General features: G+C 35.7%; 1 protein-coding gene across 1 annotated transcript in view; it reads left to right on the top strand.

Moving 5' to 3' along the window:
- KCNH8 (potassium voltage-gated channel subfamily H member 8) overlaps positions 1–19,863 on the top strand; it is a gene marked incomplete at both ends in the record, with an annotated part of 235,425 nt that overhangs the window by 154,360 nt on the left and 61,202 nt on the right. The window contains one exon of the mRNA XM_081346252.1: positions 4,882–5,086. Coding sequence (XP_081202378.1) covers positions 4,882–5,086 — 205 coding nt within the window. The remainder of the gene's footprint in view (positions 1–4,881; positions 5,087–19,863) is intronic.

The raw sequence follows: 19,863 nt of genomic DNA, 5'->3' as shown, positions 1-19,863 counted from the left end.
AGTATAATTTTATGCTTGTTTTTTATCATAATAAAGATTTGAGCAGATCAGTATAAGTCTTTTGGCCATTCCCAATGCCTGGTGCAATGATAATTCCTCATGGATAATCTGAGTCAAGATTTATAATTTGACATGTTTGCATCTGGATAATTTCCAATGAATTTATTCCAGTATTTTAATATATATATAATCTTTCAAATAAGAAACCATCCTAGTGCCTCAGAAGCCACCAATATCTCTGACCTATTTTAAGCTATTAAAACATGCTTAACTTGAAATACTGTCACTAGAAAGGCAAATTTGAAGTTGGGAAAAATCCTTAAAATAATACTTACATAATTATTTATTTAATGTAACTATTACCTATTCTACCCATACTTCCAATAAAGCACTTTACCACTTATTCTTAAAGTGGAATTTATTTATGTATTTGTCACATTTCTGTTCCACCCATCTCCCTCAACAAGGAATTCTGGGAAATGTATAATAAAATGTTAAAATATAAAACAGTAAACATTTAAGAGGAGGCAGGAATGATCAAAATTAGTTGAAGATGAGTGGAGGGCTTTCAGGGGACTAACCAACCTATGGCTACATGCTTCCCTGAGTTCCCCACATAAAACCACAGAGCCTTGTTTTAACTTTTTTTTTTGAAGGCCAGGAGAGTGTGGACCTGTCTCACTTCAAGGGGATTCCACAGAGCATGGGCAACAACTGAGAAAGCTCTCTTCCTAAATATTTATATGTTTCATTATCAAAACACAATCTGCACCACAGTGAGGCCAAAAGGCTTCTCTCTTCCTGCACTCATAGCAATAAAACACCGATATGTTGATCCAGGAACTTGATCCTATGACCAATAATGGGGATAAATTACTTTATAACATTCTACTAGATTTTTATCCCACATACTTAGGGCCAATAAAATATAAACCCAATAATATTTTTGTAAATCCAATAAATTAAAGCCTCCCTCCTCAAAATGTCAGTTTAGCTAATGACGTTTTTGGTGGGCTATTATCCCAAACAAACTAAAGAAAAATATATATTTGTACTTAGCATTGGGGTGTCTTAAAGAACATAAATCAGACAAAGGGCAACCTGCATCTTAATAGCATTAATTTTGCCCTACAGCCATAATAGGATTTTAATCCATTTATTTACACTCAGTTCATTTTTTTCCTAAAAGTTTCAAAATGTTTGAAACATTATTTTCAATGCAATCCTTGGTTGAGGAAGATTACCTTGCTTACTGACTGCCTCATTCAACACCTATTTGAAGTTAGAATCACCTCAGTGACATGATTTCTCTTTTTTAACATTTTATTAAGATGTAAAGTAAAATACAAAATACAAAGCAATTATGAGGATACAATGGGAAGGAAAAAGGGAGAAAAAGTGAGGAAAGGGAAAGAAAAAGAGAGAGATTGAATTCCAACTTCCCCTGTTGCAGTAGAATAAAGCATTAATGTCAAGCCTTAACTTTTTATTTTTTCACAATAGGAAAATCTAGCCATTTTTGTAACAACAAATCAATCTAATCAGTGAAACCCAAAATCAAAGTTTCATTCTTTTCCACCTCAAGCACAAAGTCTAGAAGCGGTCTCCATGTAGAAAGGAAGGTTCTTGTATTCTTTAATCAAAACAGTCATTTTTGCCATCTCAGCCAAGTCCGTCAGCTTTGGTAGCCATTCATCCATAGTGGGAATCAAAATGTCCTTCCATTTTTGTGCATACAGTAGTTTTGCTGCCATCAACATATATAGGATCAAAGTTCCAAATTATTTTTTGCAAGACTTTTTCCATTAAACCCAAAATAAAAGTTTCTGGTTTCATGCTAATTTTTACTTTAAGGATTTTCTGTATCAAAATGTGAATCCTTCTCCAATATTTCTTTTCTTTATCACATGTCCACCATGAATGATAAAAAGTCCCTTCTTTACATTTACATTTCCAATATTCATCTGAAGTACCATTATACATTCTAAATAACTTGCTTGGTGCTAAATACCAGCAATACATCATCTTGTAGAAATTTTATTTTAAGTTGTGATTCAATGTAAATTTTAAACTTTTCATTCACATATTCTCCCATTGTTTCAGCATCACATTATAACCAAAATTCCTTGCCTACTGTATCATACAATGTTTTACATGTTAACTCAATTCAATTTCAATAGCATTCTTTAAATAATAATAATAATAATAATAATAATAATAATAATAATAATAATAATAATAATAATAATCAGGGCTTTTTTTCTCATAGAACGCTCAGAACGGAGTTCCGGCACCTTTTTTGGATGGAACCTTGTAGGGTAGGCAAGGCAGGTTGTATGACATGTGTGAGTTCCGGCACCTTTTTCTTTTACAAAAAAAGCACTGATAATAATAATAATAATATAAAGTTGGAAGGGACCTTGGAGGTCATCTAGTCCAACCCTCTGACCAGGGAGGAAACCCTATACCATTTCAGACAAATGGCTGTCCCATATATTCATCACTACCACACAATAATGTTTCCAATTCATTTTTAATGAAGTCAAACCCAAAACACTTTTAATCTAGTTTAAATCTTTATTTCAGTTGTTGGTAGGTAAACCAATGACAAGCAAAACCCTCTGATTCTAACTCTTCCCTCAATTTAAGAATAGGGTCAACTGAGTTGAAAAGTATTATTTTACCGTAGGTCCACCAGTCCCATTTCACAACCATTTCTTTTCTTAAAAAAGCTTCCTGTGGGGATACCCAAAGAGGCATGATTTCATTTATTTTCTGCTACTTATTGTTAGACGTTCTCTTTCCTTCTTAGAGTGAACATGAACACAGCATGAATCTTGTTTTGAATGTGGTGAATAGGAAGCTGATTTAGAGTGACGGATATGATTTCTAGATGAGCTCGATAGGTAATCTTCTCCAATCAAGGATTGCTTCCATATTCAACAAGCAGCATCCAAACCATAACAACATGGAAAGAAAACAATAAGCATACAGTGACATTATCGCACAAAAGTCACTCATTAGATATTTGTATTTCAATGGATGATACAAATGCATAGTTATGGTATTTGAAGGATGATAACACACCCTTTTTATAAATGGCCTTTTTTGTGACAGTCATCTACAAAGCCCCACTCCTTCTCTATTTCAAAACTGAACTCTAATCTGTGGTCTTTTTACAAGATCCGTGCAATGTTACCTATTTTATTCCCTTTTATTTAATCCTTTGTTCATGTCCCTCCATATAAATTAAAAATCCTGAAGTTAATAGAATAGGTTCTTGCCTGTAAAACTATGCTATGATGGCTGGCACTGCCTGCTATTAGTTGCTTTTGTCTTAGGTCATTTTTGCTTGAAAAGTTTAACCTAACTGATCAAACTTGATGAACCGGAAAATGAAGTTCAGCAGGTCTTGTATTTGTGAGCATATCAAATCCAGCCAGGCACAAGAGACAAATGCTGACTCTTCCTCTTCTTATCTTGTCAAATATATGGTTGTGAAAACGTGCTTCTAAATGTGTTTCAAAACTTACAAGAAGTGACAGAACAATGAAAGCAAAGAAAAAGATTTGGGAATGAATAAAAAGAAATTAGACTTGATTTATTACAGTCATTTACAAAATTGCCATCATTATGTTTAGAAGTTGAGGGTTTTAGTTTGGTCTACTGCAGAAATAATGAAAATTAAATTAACCTTATTTAAGTATATAGAGTCTCATCTTACCGCTAGATTTGCTTCTCTTCATTTTCTATTGCATCTTTTAGATTATAATGTAATATAATCTAACACCAGCTGCCTGCAATTAGTGCAGGTTCGAGTCCCACCAGGCTCAAGGTTGACTCAGCCTTCCATCCTTCCGAGGTAGGTAAAATGAGGACCCAGATTGTTGGGGGCAATAAGCTGACTTTGTAATAATGCCGCTTGGGGGGGGGCAAAAGCCCTAATAAGCAGGCATATACATAGAATGAAGGCTATTGCTAAGCACATTTAATTTGTGCTTAGATTGTAAGCCGCCCTGAGTCTTTGGAGAAGGGCGGGATATAAATGGGATTAAAATAAAAAAAAATCTATCTTTTGAATAGCAGACAAGCTGTTTTAGTGTATGTAAAAGGAGATGGGCAACCTACCCATAGTTACATCCCACAATCCCCCACATTTTTGCTTTATTATATTGGTGGGGAGATCTTCACCTTAGAGGTCCCTGTGACCATATTTGCAAAAATCTTCAATACTGTTTTCCACCAAATTGAGGAAAACTGTATAGTGTACCATGACCCATGAAATAAGATTACCATCATTGCCTTAAATGAAAGTCACAAATCAGGTGGAAAAAAATATTATGCAGCTCTATATGTACCAATCTGCCACTTACCAGCATCTTTGGAAACAGAAGGTCTCCAAAGAAGGAAAGTAATGTAAGCTTAGCCCATCAAAAGATTCTTCCATTTTTATTTATGTATAAAAATTCAGGATGTTATGCTGAGGACAATCTCTGTATCTTTTTTCAAATTGTACTAAGTGTACATAAATTTGTGTATGTATTCAGAACAAAGCAAGAACAATTGGGATCAGAATTGTTTTCTTGCCACTAAGGAATGGTACGTCATCAGTAGCAGTTCCTCACTCTTTCTTCAATGACTACATTAACCCACTTTTTCTTGTTTTTTTAATGCAATAATATTTACATTTCCCCTTAGTTTTGGTATTGTTTAAAAGAAGCAAGTAGAAGGCATTCATGCTATAAAAAGACAATATAAATTTTTATATATAGTTGATGTTCATCCTAAATGATAATACATGCCTGACTGAAAATAAGTAGGGCAGTTTTATTCCATTTGGAAATGCATCTCTAACATGATCTCATTTTCTTGCATGTTTAGGTATCAATTGTTCACCTCCTTAAGACTGTACGTTTACTGCGCCTTTTACGTCTACTTCAAAAATTGGATCGTTATTCCCAGCACAGTACAATTGTTCTGACACTGCTGATGTCTATGTTTGCATTGCTGGCTCACTGGATGGCCTGTATTTGGTATGTCATTGGAAAGAAGGAAATGGAAAGAAAACCACTGACATGGGACATAGGTAAAGATGAGCTTTTTAACATTGAAAATTGAAAAACTGCACAAAGATAGAAAATTACAGTTTTGCATAAACATGTGCATGTTATTAAAGGCATAGTGTAACCTCATTGATTTTCTGGTAGAGTTGAGTAGGCCCCCCTAATCACGCAACATTTCAGGCTTTCAGTAAGAACAGAGATACTCAGATCAATATACCTAATGTGCTCCTACAGTCCTCTAAGTAGGTACACAATTGTTTTAGCTTTAGAGGCAGAAATTGCAGCCATTCCCATCTATGCACTCTGCATTAGTCTAAAGCAGCTTTGTACTGTATCTCCAACATATTCTTCATTTTCAGGAAATATTGCTTTATCTGAGCTCTGGGTTTCTGGTCCTAAGCAGATCTATTGAGAGAAATAATATTTTGCTGATCCTCATTAATACTATATTGAGGTTGGGAAAAATGAAGATAGTTACAGATTGTATTCAAAGAAGAACTGACTTCAGGGCCAGTTATGGGGCAGAAATAGCATTGGTTGCACTTGTTGATAAGCTCTGGTGAGAGTGGGATAGGGATAGTGCATCTGCCTTTGCTCTCCTGGACAGCTCAACAGTCTTCAATATCCTCAGCCCTGGTATCCATTTTGGTCAGATGTGGGGCTTGGAGTTGGGTGGTGTCGTCTTCTGCTGGTTTGACTCCTTTCTTCATGGCTGGTCCCAATCAATGTTGATAGGGAATGAGAGGTTCAGTTCACTTCTTGGGACATGCCACAGGGTTCAGTATTCTCTCCACTTTTTTTAACGTCTACATGAAGCTGCTGGTTGAGATCCTCCATCACCATGGGATGAGGTACCATCAGTTTGCTGATGATAGTCAGGTTCAAATCTCCACCCCACCAGTGACATAAATGAAGCTGTCACTGCCCTCTCATGGAGCCTGAAGGTTGTGGGATGGGAGACAACAGGCTTTGACTGAACCCTGGCAAGACTGAGTGGCTGAGTGGGGAACTTTAGGATCTTGGACTTTAATATCTTTAGTTCTAGATGGGGTTGCACTACCCCAGATGGAAGCAGTGTGGAACTTGGGCTTCTCCTGGATTTGCAACTCCTGCTCAAAACGCAGGTGGCACTTGTGGCAATAGAGTCTTTGTGCAACTTTGCATTGTGCATCAAATGCACCTTTTCCCAGATCAGGAGTCCCTCCATTCAGTCAGTCAAGCCCTGGTCATTTCATGCTTGGATTATTGCAATGTGCTGTACATGGAACTGCCTTTGAATAGAATTCAGAAACTACCACTGAGGCAGAATCAGCGATACAAACAGTTCTTGGAGCTCCTAAAAGAGCCCATGTTGTACCACTGTTCTGTGAGCTGCACTGGTTGCCAGTTTGTTTCTTGGTCCAGTTCAAGGTATTGGTTCTTACCTTTAAAGCCGTTCATGGCATAGGTCCAGGATATCTGAGGCATTGTCTCATCCCAATGGGTTTGGCCCCACCCTATCTGTGTCAGCAGAAGGAGTATGCTGTGTACCTCATTGGTTAAGGAATTACAGCTGGCAGAATCCAGGAGAAGAGCCTTTTCTTCCATGAGTCCTATCCTCTGGAATATCATATCCCTGAAGTGAAATACACACCCATCCTTTTGTCTTTTCTGAAGATCTGGCTTTGCTAACTGGCACTGGGCCCAATGAGGGCATGTGATTCTGGAAGTAGTTAATGGACTGATAAAAACCCCTTCTTTTCCACATACACATCTTGCTCCCTTTCATCTATCTTTCTCTATTTTAACTCAATTTTAGTGTTAGTATTTATTGTTTTTAGGGACGCAGTGGCTCAGTGGGTTAGGACGCTGAGCCTTGTTGATCAGAAGATCGGCAGTTTGGTGGGTCAAATCCCGAGTGCCGCGTAGCAGAGTGAGCGCCTGTTACTTGTCCCAGCTTCTGCCAACCTAGCAGTTCGAAAGCATGTAAAAATGCAAGTAGAAAAATAGGGACCACTACGGTGGGAAGGTAACAGCGTTCCGTGCACCTTTGGCATCTAGTCATGCCAGCCACATGACCACGGAGACGTCCTCGGACAAACGCTGGCTCTTCGGCTTTGAAACGGAGATGAGCACCGGCCCCTAGAGTCGGAAACGACTAGCACGCATGTGCGGGGGAACCTTTACCTTTACCTATTTATTGTTTTAATGTTTAAAATATTTTATCTTGTTTTAATTGATTGTAAGAGGTGGGTGACATATAAGTAATAAAAATAAATAATAAACTATAAATAATAAGTCTATTTTAAAATAATGTAATCTTGGAAATTAATTGATTGATAATGTGCCATTAAGTAAGGTATCAGCTCTTAGCAAGCACAAGGAGTTTCTTCAGGTGGATCTGTCCTCATCTTTGTCCAACAACTTTGTCTTCTAACACTGAAACCATTGTCACTGTGAATGCACTCATCCAACTTGCTGCAGGTCATTCTTTCCTTCTCTTTCCCAGCATTATAGGCTTTTTCAAAGAGCTAGATCTTTGCATAATGCATTTCAAGTATATGTCTAAGGAGACTGTCAGTCATCCAGGTCAACATTGTCTCACATGTGGTTTTTCAAAAAGAAACTGGACTGTTTTTCCCTGAGAAAGAAGACATTTTGCTTCTCATCAGTTCTGGCAGGATGGGAGAAGGGGGGAGGTTGGAAGGATCATATTTCTTCCCAGTCAACTGGTCATTAGCATTCTCCCTGAGAACTCTTGAGCCACTTGGGGATTTATCTGTGCCCTCAGGGTCATCTGTGTCAAAGTGCAAGTGGGAGTGGAATCTTCTTGAAACTGCTAAAAAGACTGTACTATAGACAGGAGATAGGTGGTGTCTTATCCCTCCTCCTTTGTTGAGAGAAGGTTGTTCAATGTTAATATAAATGGCCCCTTTTACCCCTCTTTCTGATCAATGGTCCTTTCTATCCAAAATGTGGGCTTTGCTGTCTTCAAAAGTATTTGTCTTTCAAATTCAGATGGACTGCTGAATCTTGTCCTGATGTTGTGCTATGCGTTTGTGAAGTAGTTCTTTTGTTTCACAGATGTGCAGATCTACACGTCTCATTGCATTTTATTGCATATACAGTATCATATTGCTCAGTCTCTGTCTGGGTTTTTTTATCCTTGGTGTGGACAAGCTTCTGTTTCAAGTATAATTTGAGTATGTTAATATGGTCTTCAATTGAGAACTCTGGGTTAATTTATTTGATTATTTGTTTTTTTAAATTTTCTTTGCTCTCGCTGATATTTTAAGGAGTCTTCTGCAATAATCAAATCAAAAGTGTTGATACTCTTTCTGTCCTGCTTCTTCAAAGTCCAACTTTCACTTCTGTAGTGTGTCCAGGCAAAAGCATTGCACCCATCATTCTAAACTTTATGAGTAAAGACACCTGGATATCTTTTCCAAGCCCTTTGTAGCTACTCTACAAAGTACTAGTCTATAGGGTGTATTTTATTATTACTGCTTACTGCTAATAGTTTATCATAAAAGGGAAAAGAGGTCCACAATTTCAGAGCAATTGTGAATTCTAAGAGTGGTTGTGAATCTGTTGTCATTTTTTGATCTTCATTATATTTAATTTTAGTCCATTTTGTGATGGTATTCCTTGCGGATCTTCTGCAATTTCAGTAACGTCATTAGCATAGCACAGGTTATTGAGGTTTTTTTCTCTCCAGTTTTAAAATCATGGTCCTCTTCCAATCCAGCTTCCCACAATCTATATTCCACCTCTAGTTTGAATAAATAAAAATAAATTTTTATTTATTTATTTATTTTTATTACATTTATATCCCGCCCTTCTCCGAAGACTCAGGGCGGCTTACAAGCTTAGCAGTAGCCTTCATTCTATGTATATGCCTGCTTGTTAGGGCTTTCACACACACCCCAAGTGGCATTATTACAAAGTCAGCTTAATTGCCCCCAACAATCTGGGTCCTCATTTTACCTACCTCGGAAGGATGGAAGGCTGAGTCAACCTTGAGCCTGGTGGGATGCGAACCTGCACTAATTGCAGGCAGCTGGTGTTACTTAAGGAGGCATTAGCCCACTGCTCCACCAAGGCTCATTATTGTATAGCCTTGTGTCATTGTTTTGCCAAACTGAAACCAGTGTTCTTCACCATACTCTGTCCATATTACGGTTTCTGATCTTCATGTAGATTTTAGATAACAACAATGAAATGTTCTCATTTTTCTCAGCATATTCCCTAACGTGACATAATCAACACAAGCAAAGGACTTTCTGTAATCAATGAAACACATTTGCTTTTCTTTGACTTTCTCAATTATACATTATAATTCTAGAATATTAGTGAATCAATTTTAGAAATCTCATTTTCAATTAGAAATATGTCAAAATTAAAAGCAGCCATTAGGCAAACTTTAATCCCTGTTTGAAACACTGAAGATAGTGCCAGATGCCTCCTATATGTGAAATACTTATCTCAAAAATCTGTTGCAATGTTAGCTTCTATTTTGGTGGTTCTCACAATCTGAATTTTAAAGTTGTTTTTTTTTAAAAAAAAATAAACATTCATAATTTGATACTTTTTGGTGTTTTATTCAAAAGGAAATATGTAACAGCATCCATCTTTCTGTCTGTTGATCTTTCCTGTCCTTTTAAGTAAGTATCTGGTTTATTCAAGAGGGACATTGTATTTATAAGATAGACAAAATCAGTATAATAAGAATGTAATGTACGATTAAATGTAAACATCCAGCCAGAAGCTGAAAATAACATTTAACACAGCACAGTACTTAAGCAAAATGGTTCAGCTGAGATCTGCATATGTGGGACTGATTGGGATAGATTGCAGGGGTGACACTGAAATATAATTTTATCATATTTTATCTATATTTTAAATTATTGTATTTTATTCCAACTTCATTTTAGACTGTATTTTATTCCAATTTCATTTTATTTTATTCCCATTTCATTTTAAATTGTATTTTATCTAATTCCATTTTAAATTGCTTTTAACAAATTTTAGTAATAATTTGTTTCTGGAACGTTGCATTTTGCTATGGCCCAAGGGCAAATAAATAAATAAATAGTAAACACGTGGCAAACATCTGCAACCTAAGAATTACATGAAAGTGATTTAAAATAGATTGTGATGCTTTACTTGTGTTACATTGATTTAACAGAAAGAAGATTAAATTTTTTAATATTTTATATTATAGAGTGATAAAGTTATGAGGGCTTTCTAAATAATTTTGTGAATGTGTTATAAAAGGTAATTAATACTTTTGGCCACTCTTCATGACTTACTTGGATCTCAAAATCTGTTAAATGAGAATTATTTTACATGTAGAAGTCAGCTGAAGAGTTTCAGCAGACTAAAAGCATCAAGACATGTAATTTTTAGTTACTTCAGGAGGTAAGGAGCAGATAACGAAAAGATATAATATGGAGATTTCAATTACTGAGTACCAAGATATGGAAATATTTTTATAGTACTAACATCTATGAGATAAATGAGGAGACAAAACAGGAATATTTTTTGTATAGCTGGTCATTCTTTTCAAGCTGCTAATCCATCTGCAAAGCAAATGGGCTGTAACAAACTGTATATGGATTAAAATAATTTACTGATGCTTTACAAAAATTCTGACATCAACAATTATACATAATACTATTCAGTCACCAGAATGGAGTTTTAATTAAAACAATTTTATATATTCTCATTCTTCTATTCTTATCTGAACATGAGCTAGGATACAAATGGGATATAAATGGAATTAAAATAAAAATAAAATAAAAAATAAAATCTTGCACTGAATACTAAACACTGTTACTTTTTGTATAATAATAATATTGTAAGGAGGCAATTGTAATATTGAAAGGGCAGTTGTAATTTTTCTGCAAATGACCAAACAAGATCAGATACTTGAATGTAATACAATTAAACAGACTTATAAATATAATCAAAAGTAAAAATAACAACTCACATTTTATAAAATTTAATCAATACAGTAAAATGGGCATTCTTTTATCTGTAATAGGATATTTTGATGAATTCATAAAAAATCATTTAAATAATAGATGGCTCATTAAGGATTGGCTGCTGTAAAAAAAGAAAAAAAGCAGATACTTGACCAAATCTGTTATTGATATTTTGAGATACGTGTTTTTATGTAAAATATTTTACAGATATTGGTAATTAATCTGGTGTTACTGGGTTTATATTTTTGTTGAATAAACATATTGAGAACTAATAAAAATTACAGCACCATTGCACCAAATTTAAGATTTATTTAAAATAATTTATTTTAAGAGAGCACTATAAGGAATTGATTAGAAGGGAATCCAAAAGATTGCTTGTTATTCTAAGCTTCTCATCAACATCATTCTGTTAACAGTGAGCTTTTGATTCCATGCTAGGAATAATGCCTTTTGACTTTCCTGGGCCTTTTTTAAAAAAAAACTGTAAACAGAGCTATTGCTTTGTATAATACATACAATTGAGAAATACACTCCAGAATCTATAAATTTCATTTTGTTGCTTGCAAAATTATTTATTGTATTATTTATTTATATCATGCATTTATTGTTTTTAGAAATAGTAATAGTAATAAAGTTGGAAAGGACCTTGGAGGTCATCTAGTCCAATCCCCTGGTCAGGCAGGAAACTCTATACCATTTCAGACAAATGGCTGTCCAGACTGTTCTTTAAAACTTCCAGTGTTGGAGCATTCACAGCTTCTTGAGGCAGGTTGTTCCACTGATTACTTGTTTTGTCAGGAAATTTCTCCTTAGTTCTATGTTGCTTCTCTCTTTGGTTAATTTCCATCCGCTGCTTCTTGTCCTGCCTTCAGGTGCTTTGGAGAATAGCTTGACTCCCTCTCCTTATAGCAACCCCTGTGATATTGGAACACTGGTCTCATGTCACCCCTCGTCCTTCTCTTCATTAAACTAGACATACCAAATTCCAGCAACCTTTCCTTATATATTTTAGCCTCCAGTCCCCTAATCAGTGTGGGATTCAACCAGTTCACACCAGTTCGGCAGAAGCAATAACTAATTTTTTTGTTGCCCAGGCCCAGAATGGACTTCCAGTACTGGCATCCACACAGAGAACCAGTTGTTCACATTTTTGAATCCCACCACTGCCTCTAATCATCTTTGTTGCTCTTCTCTATACTCTTTTTAGAGTCTCAACATCTTTTTTACATCATGGTGATCAAAACTGGATGCAGTATTCCAAGTGTGGCCTTACTAAGTCATTATAAAATGGTATTAACACTTCACGTGATCTTGATTCTATCCCTCTGTTAATGCAGCCTAGCACTGTGTTGGCTTTTTTGGTAGCTGCAGCACACTGCTGGCTCATATTTAAGTGATTGTCCACTACAACTCCGAGATCCTTCTCACAGTTACTACTTTTGAGCAAGGTACCCCCTATACTATACCTGTACATTCGGTTTTTCTTGCCTAAATGTAGAACCTTACTTTTTTCACCATTGAATTTCATTTTGTTAGGGAGAGCCCAATGTTCAAGTCTGTCAAGATCCTCCTGTATCTTAAGCCTATCTTCTGAAGTCTTAGCTATTCTTGTCAGCTTGGTGTCGTCTGCAAATTGGTGTCTTTCCCCATCTATCCCCTCATCCAAATAATTGATGAAGATGTTGAAGAGCACTGGGCCCATAACAGAGCCCTGGAGCACTCCACTACACACTTCCCTCCATGAGGACCCAGATTGTTGGGGGCAATTAAGCTGACTTTGTAATAATGCCGCTTGGGGGTGTGTGAAAGCCCTAATAAGCAGGCATATACATAGAATGAAGGCTACTGCTAAGCTTGTAAGCCGCCCTGAGTCTTCGGAGAAGGGCAGGATATAAATGGAATTAAAATAAAATTAAAAAAAATGTAGGTGCAGTTCCATTGAGGATCACATGCTGAGTACGGCCAGTCAGCCAGCTACAAATCCATCTGGTGGTGATGCTGTCTAACCCACATTTTTTATCTTATCAAATAGTAGGTTGTGGTCTACTTTATCAAATGCCTTACTGAAGTCCAAGTAAATTATATCCACAGCATTCCTCTGGTCCACTATTTTGTTACTTGGTCAAAGAATGCAATAAGATTTGTCTGGCATGATCTGTTTTTGACAAATCCATGTTGGCTTTTAGTAATGACTTTGTTTGCCACTAGGTGTTCGCAGATTCATTGCTTGATTATCTTATCTTATCTTATCTTATCTTATCTTATCTTATCTTATCTTATCTTATCTTATCTAGGAATGAATTCAAGGTGATAAACATATCCAACACACCTTCCTCCTCCTATTTTCCTATTGAGAGAGAGTGACTGGCCCAATCTTACCCAGCTGATTTCATGGCTAAGGCAGGACTTTAACTCATGATGTCCAGTTTTCTAGCCTTAACCATTAGACCAAGCTGGCTCTCTGAAATTATGCCTATAGGTTGCCATCAATTTCAAAAATAAATGATTTATCCTTTACTTTTTATACCTCTTCCTTTCCTTGGAGGTCATTAAGACAAAATAAAATTATTTTATACTGCTAGAGTTTTGGTTAACCATATGATCTGCTTTCAACACTAATTTTAATGGCAAAGCTTCTATTTTATCATACGACTGTATACATTGTAACTTTTGAAAATATGTTTTTGAAATTAGAAAAAAAATGCCTCTGAATTCTTAGGAGTATAACTATATGCCTCTTAGATCTGTACCAGTCAGTGAATTCATTATTTGGAAAATGTTCTTTGCTAGTAACTATATTCTGTATACTAGAACATCATGATCTTTTTTTTAATGGACAGCCATGGAAAGCAGGTTAATATAAGGTCAAAGAGTTAAGAAGCTCCTTCCTTGGGATCAGCAAAGCTGCCAGAAATAATTTGTATAACGTCTTCTAATTTCACCACTAGCATTTTTTTCTTTCTTTTTTTTAGAGAAAAGTTTTTAGGAGCTCACCCTGAATAATGTTGGGTATGTAGAGATTACAGAAAGATACATTTTAGAAGAATTACACAAATATCTGCACTAAGGCCTACTTTTCTGAAATATTATAGTTTTTGATACAGTTATCAATATATCCTCTATTCTTGATTGTTTCTTTTTGAGCTTTAAATGATTAGTTCTATTAAACATTTTTAATTTGCCTGTCTGATGCTATAATACTGACAGTCCCATGCACCCTTATTTATTTATTGATGCCAGTGGGCTTCCTTCTAAGAGTGTGTATGCGTGTGTATATACACACACTATCTTATGTTGTAAATTTGTAATGCTCCTTACACCTATTCTGTCAAGATCCTCAGGACCTTAGCTAGGCTAAATTCCTTTTGATAAGCATTATCATCACATACATCATATCCTGAGAATACTGACAGAAAGATTTTAATGGCTAGAAAGGTGTCCCAGGTGAATACTAGTAGAATGTGAAGCATTCATCATTCTCTTCATTAGTACTTCTGCCGTCACCAAATATTCTTGTCAGCAATTCTGAGGAGACATTTTGAATATATCCTTGAGGGCATGTACTTGTCTCTCTATCACTATTAAAATTCAATCTTCCCACCCTCCAGCCCAACCGCTTGTCCTCAAAATAATAACCCGATTAAGCATATCCAGCAAAGCAAGAGAAATTATATCATTATACTGTTTTAAAATATGGATTTCAAATATAAAATCCACAAATCAGCCTCACAGAAACCTGAAATTTAATCTAGTTCAACTGTTATCTTTTCAGATTACTGATGCATACAAAAATTGGAATTCAGTAATGTGGGTTTGGTTAGATAAAGGAAAACTTGTCTCTTTCTGTGTAACATATAAGGATATAATAGTGCATTCACACTATATTTAGAGCTGATTTTCAGGTTCATAAAATGCATGGTATATATGTTTTTAATTCTTGTATTATTGGAGAACTGCAATATTTAATATCCATTCACACCCAAACTCACTGATTATGAAGACTTGGCTTATAAGCCTAAGCTTCACTTCAAGTGTTTTTAAATATGCACACTATTGCGGGAAGGCCATTGACTAATCCGTTTCCAAAATGTCCAATAATTCCTGGAATGCTGAGCCATTTAAATGAGATACCGACTGATGGGTGACTTTGGATGTCAGACTTCCCAGATAGACCAGAGAAAAAACATAGTTAGTGAGTTAATCATCTTTATTGAACAGAATCTTGCAAGTGTAAAAATACAAATCTCCCAACATCTGATTTTACAGCCTGATAAATTAGGGTGGTTCCCTTCTAAGTTTCTTTTTCTGCCTATTATGTAGCTATAGCCTCCCTCTCCCTTAACTGATTTCTCCCTAGGCAGCATTTCCACCCTGTTCTCATTTCCCAAGATCATTCCCACATATCAATACATCAGAACAGTCACTCTGTTATCTCCAAACTCACCTCAAGAAATTTTTCTGGAGATAATAGGAAGAGAAAGAATATGTGCCACTTTAAGTTGTATAAAATGAAGGTGCAATGTAAATCAAATTTATTGACTTTTTTTCTCCTTAACATATATCTCATGCTATAAGATTGAGATTTTGTGACATAATTGTGGGAATGGAATTCATAAAGTTATTAGTTAGAATTATTGCTTATTAAGATTTATATTTAATTAATTGAGGTAGGCATCAATCTGGCAATTTCAAGAAACAAAAACAAAGTGGTTTTACTTTCTCAGTAAGATGGGAACCATACATGGATTCAAGAAAAATTCTCTCTGAAGTTTGAAGATCTTATAGCTTTTTTCAGAAGAGTTATGACTCAATAATATAGCCATTAGCTCTTATTTAAAATGCAGCATTATACCAAGAAAGTACAATTAACTATGAAAGTTGCAAATCTGTGGGTTTAAAAATCAATTTGCTCCATTTATTTGTGGTATATTACTTTAGAGGGAGAACAGTTCTGTGGCTACCTCTTTCATGTTTCTGCTTAACTCCAACTCCAATTCTTTCCCAATTTTTCCTCAGTTGGCTTCCAATTCCAGTTCTAATAAAGTCACTTAAGGGAGCAGGACCTTTCTGTTTATGTTATTTCGTGTTCCACCTACATCATTACAATTATGTCATTAGGATTATGTATCTTAGCATTTAAATATCACCAAAATATCACCAATAATCTAGTTCAGCCCGCAACAACACTCTGAACTATAAATAAACAAGTAATTTCTATTATGCAATTTTCTGCCTTTGCATAAAACTTAAGTTGATTTGTTTCAGGTGGTTACTTCACCTTTCTTGGCAGCTTTTGCACTGGGTGGAATTTATGGAGAGCTAATGCTCCAATAAAACTGGAATGACAATGTTAATTGCATTTCCAATCTTAGCAATACTTTATATAAGTCATCACATCTTGATTACCTGACATTCTTTTAATTCCACAACATTAGTTATGAAGCACTCTGGAAACTGACAAAATCATATTTAACAGGACATTGATTAGATTCATTTTATTAAGTTGTTAGTGGTGGAAAAAAAGCTGCCCAGCTGCCATTTATGTATTGAATGTAAAAGATCTGACTTTAAAGGAGGTTATCAGCAAGTAGGAACCCTGCTTATATAAAAGAGAATATATAGAAGAATGTAAAGATTTTCATTAATTTGTATACCATAGATTGAAACAAAATAAATGTTGAATAAGCTTCCACATTGATCTGCAGCAGACATGTCAAACTTGCGATGTCATGTGACATCGCGCAATGTATCAGGAATAGGGTGGGCATGGCAATAGGGTGGGCGCAGTTTCCGCATGACATGTCTGGCCCACAAGCCAGCAGTTTGAAACCTCTGATCTATAGGAAGTAAAAAAAATGGTTATACAGGCTGGATAGTACTCTACTTGTTTCAAGTCCATTTTAAAATACAGTTTTAAAAATATTGTTTCTAGTAGTTGAAGAGCTGTTAAAGTTCAATTACTGTCAGGTGCAAGAAATCAGGAATTAAGGTTATTCAAATGAGTACAAGTTTATTCCATGCTATCTTTCTATAAGAATCTGAACTACTAACAGTCAAGGCAAACTGGTAGTAAAAAAGAATCAATGGAATTCAAGGTGGGCTGGACTTAGACCTCTTGCGGGCAAGAAGGGACTCCAAACTGACGCTTGAACCCCCTCCCTCGGGCTCAGCCTGATCATCTCCTACAATCTTTTTACCATCTAAACTAATGTGATTTTAAAATTTTGTTTAAAAGTAGATATAATTTCAGAAGATAAAATAAATAAAAAGTATGTATTATAAAGTAATGCTTTAGAATATAGCACTCCTGTGGTAGCTGGAGTTTTTTTTAAAAAAAGACTACATATTTACAGAACAGTAGCTATTAAATTAAATTTTCTAATTTCCCTTATTATAAATAAACTTCATGTGTTTAAAGAAAGAACAATGTTAAATGTTTTATTATAATTAAATCTTTTCTTGTTCTCAATGAAGGGAAATTGAAATGAAATATTCAATAAAATATACTGTATACATTCCAAGTGTCAGTACAAAGCAGAAGCATGAATTTATCTTTAACATGTAGTATTTTACTACTCCAGGTTACATATCAGGATTCAACTGTTTAGAGGTTCCTCTGAGCTTCAAAAAAAGCCCAAAGAAACAAGTATATGAGAAGAAAGCTTAAACCAAGAGCTTTTCCTTTGATCTGTTACCTCAAGCAGTAACCATAGAGACTCCTAGATCTGACACAGCTGAGGCCTTGCCTTGAGATATACCTTAGTATAACAACAACAACAATAACAACAACAACAACCCCCAGTGAGGCACTACCTTGACGTGGTTGTGGGGCTTGTGTACTCTGAGGAAGATGAGAGCTATGCCAGAGGTTCAACCATACTGGACAGGTCTCATCAGAGGAGTCAGACAAAGAGTGTCTCTCCCATAAAAAAATATGGTGAGACGTAAATTTCAGAATGCCATATCGGCTCGGATGTCGCCCGGGTTAACAAGGTCCACACTAGATGTTGGAGTTCCTGGATATCTGGTGAAAAATGGGTTACAGGACTCAGGACTGTTGGCTGAGCAACCAGGGCCAGCAGCTGCAGAACTACTAGAAGAAAAGGTGTTTACCCGTCGCAAATATACAGTGATTGAAAACAAAGAAATAAGATCTGTTGTTACAGATCAAGTCAAACAAGAAGAGGATATCTAAAATCAGAGCTTTTTTGTCATAGAATGCTCAGAACAGAGTTCCGGCACCTTTTTGGATGGAACCTTGTAGAGTAGGCAAGGTGGGTTGTATGACATGTGTGAGTTCCGGCACCTTTTTCTTTTACAAAAAAAGCACTATCTAAAATGAATGCACCAGTTCTGGAAAGAACAAAATCCAGAATCAGAAATAACAGAACAGAGACTAGCAGATCAACACCGATTTATATTATGAAATAAAGTATTCACAGAAATAGAATTGGACGAACTGCTAAGTTTTACCCAGGGCAAAGAAATCAAAGCCTTGCCAGAAGTAATTCAGAATGTAGAGGCAAGCCAGGGGGAGTTGACAGTGAAGGATTCCAGCAGAGATATACAACTGTTCTCATTTGGAAACCAGGCACCTCTTCCTCAGGAGGAACAAAGCCCTCTAACTAAAGAAATAAAAGAATTGAAACAAAGAATAACTGAGCGTCTAGAACAGTACAAAAACAACAGAATAAAGCTGCCTGTATTGAAGCTTGTTCCAAAGAAATAGCTAGTATGCATTAAAAGTTGCAAATACTGCAATATCAAGTATAAGCACCAATTCACTGCAAGAAACAAACCAATTAATGTACAGCACAGCTGCAATTATAACTGAATACCTGGGGTGCAAAATCAACAAAGAAGAAAAACAAACAAACAGTGCACCACAAAAATGGAAAGTTAAACTAGAAAATAAGATCAGCAAGTTAAGATCACATGCAAGAAAGCTAGAACAGATGAAAGAAAAGAAGCTGAAGAACCAGAAGACCAAAGAATACCTAATCAAGAAATACCACTTAGAAACAAGGAAGATCAAGGAAGCACTGGAAATAATAAAGCAGCAAATAACAGCTATAGCCAGGAAAATCAGTAGATATGAAGTAAAAAAATTGCAAATTATAGGCAGAACCTCCAATTTCAACATTTCTACCAATCCATCAATGGAGAAACTGCAATGAATCAGTCAGTACCTAACAAGGAGGAAATAGTGCAGTTCTGGAAGCAGATATGGGATAACCCAAAGAAACACAACAAGGATGCGGCTTGGTTAAAAGAGGTGGATGCAAATAAAACAGAAGTTGAAATGAAAGAACTAGTAATAACAACAAAAATGGTAGAAAAAAATGCAAGGAAGATCAAAAATTGGTGAGCACCAGGTGAAGATGAACTGCATGGGTTTTGGTTGAAACATCTGTTATACAGGTGAAACTCAAAAAATTAGAATATCGTGCAAAAGTTCATTTATTTCAGTAATGCAACTTAAAAGGGGAAACTAATATATGAGATAGATTCCTTACATGCAAAGCAAGATAGTTCAAGCTGTGATTTGTCATAATTGTGATGATTATGGCGTACAGCTCATGAAAACCCCAAATCCACAATCTCAGAAAATTAGAATATTACATGCAATCAATAAAACAAGGAGTGCACATAGAATAATATCGGCATGCATATGTATAAGCATGCATATGTACTCAGTACTTGGTTTGGGCCCCTTTTGCAGCAATTACTGCTTCAATGAGCATGGCATGGAAGCTATCAGCCTGTGGCACTGCTGAGGTGTTATGGAAGACCAGGATGCTTCAATAGCAGCCTTCAGCTCTTCTGCATTGTTC

This window comes from Vipera berus, assembly GCF_964194415.1.
Source record: "Vipera berus genome assembly, chromosome: Z".
NCBI classification, from domain to species: Eukaryota; Metazoa; Chordata; class Lepidosauria; order Squamata; family Viperidae; genus Vipera; species Vipera berus.
Note: the sequence above shows the minus strand (reverse complement) of the source record. Positions and strands in the feature narration are given on the sequence as shown.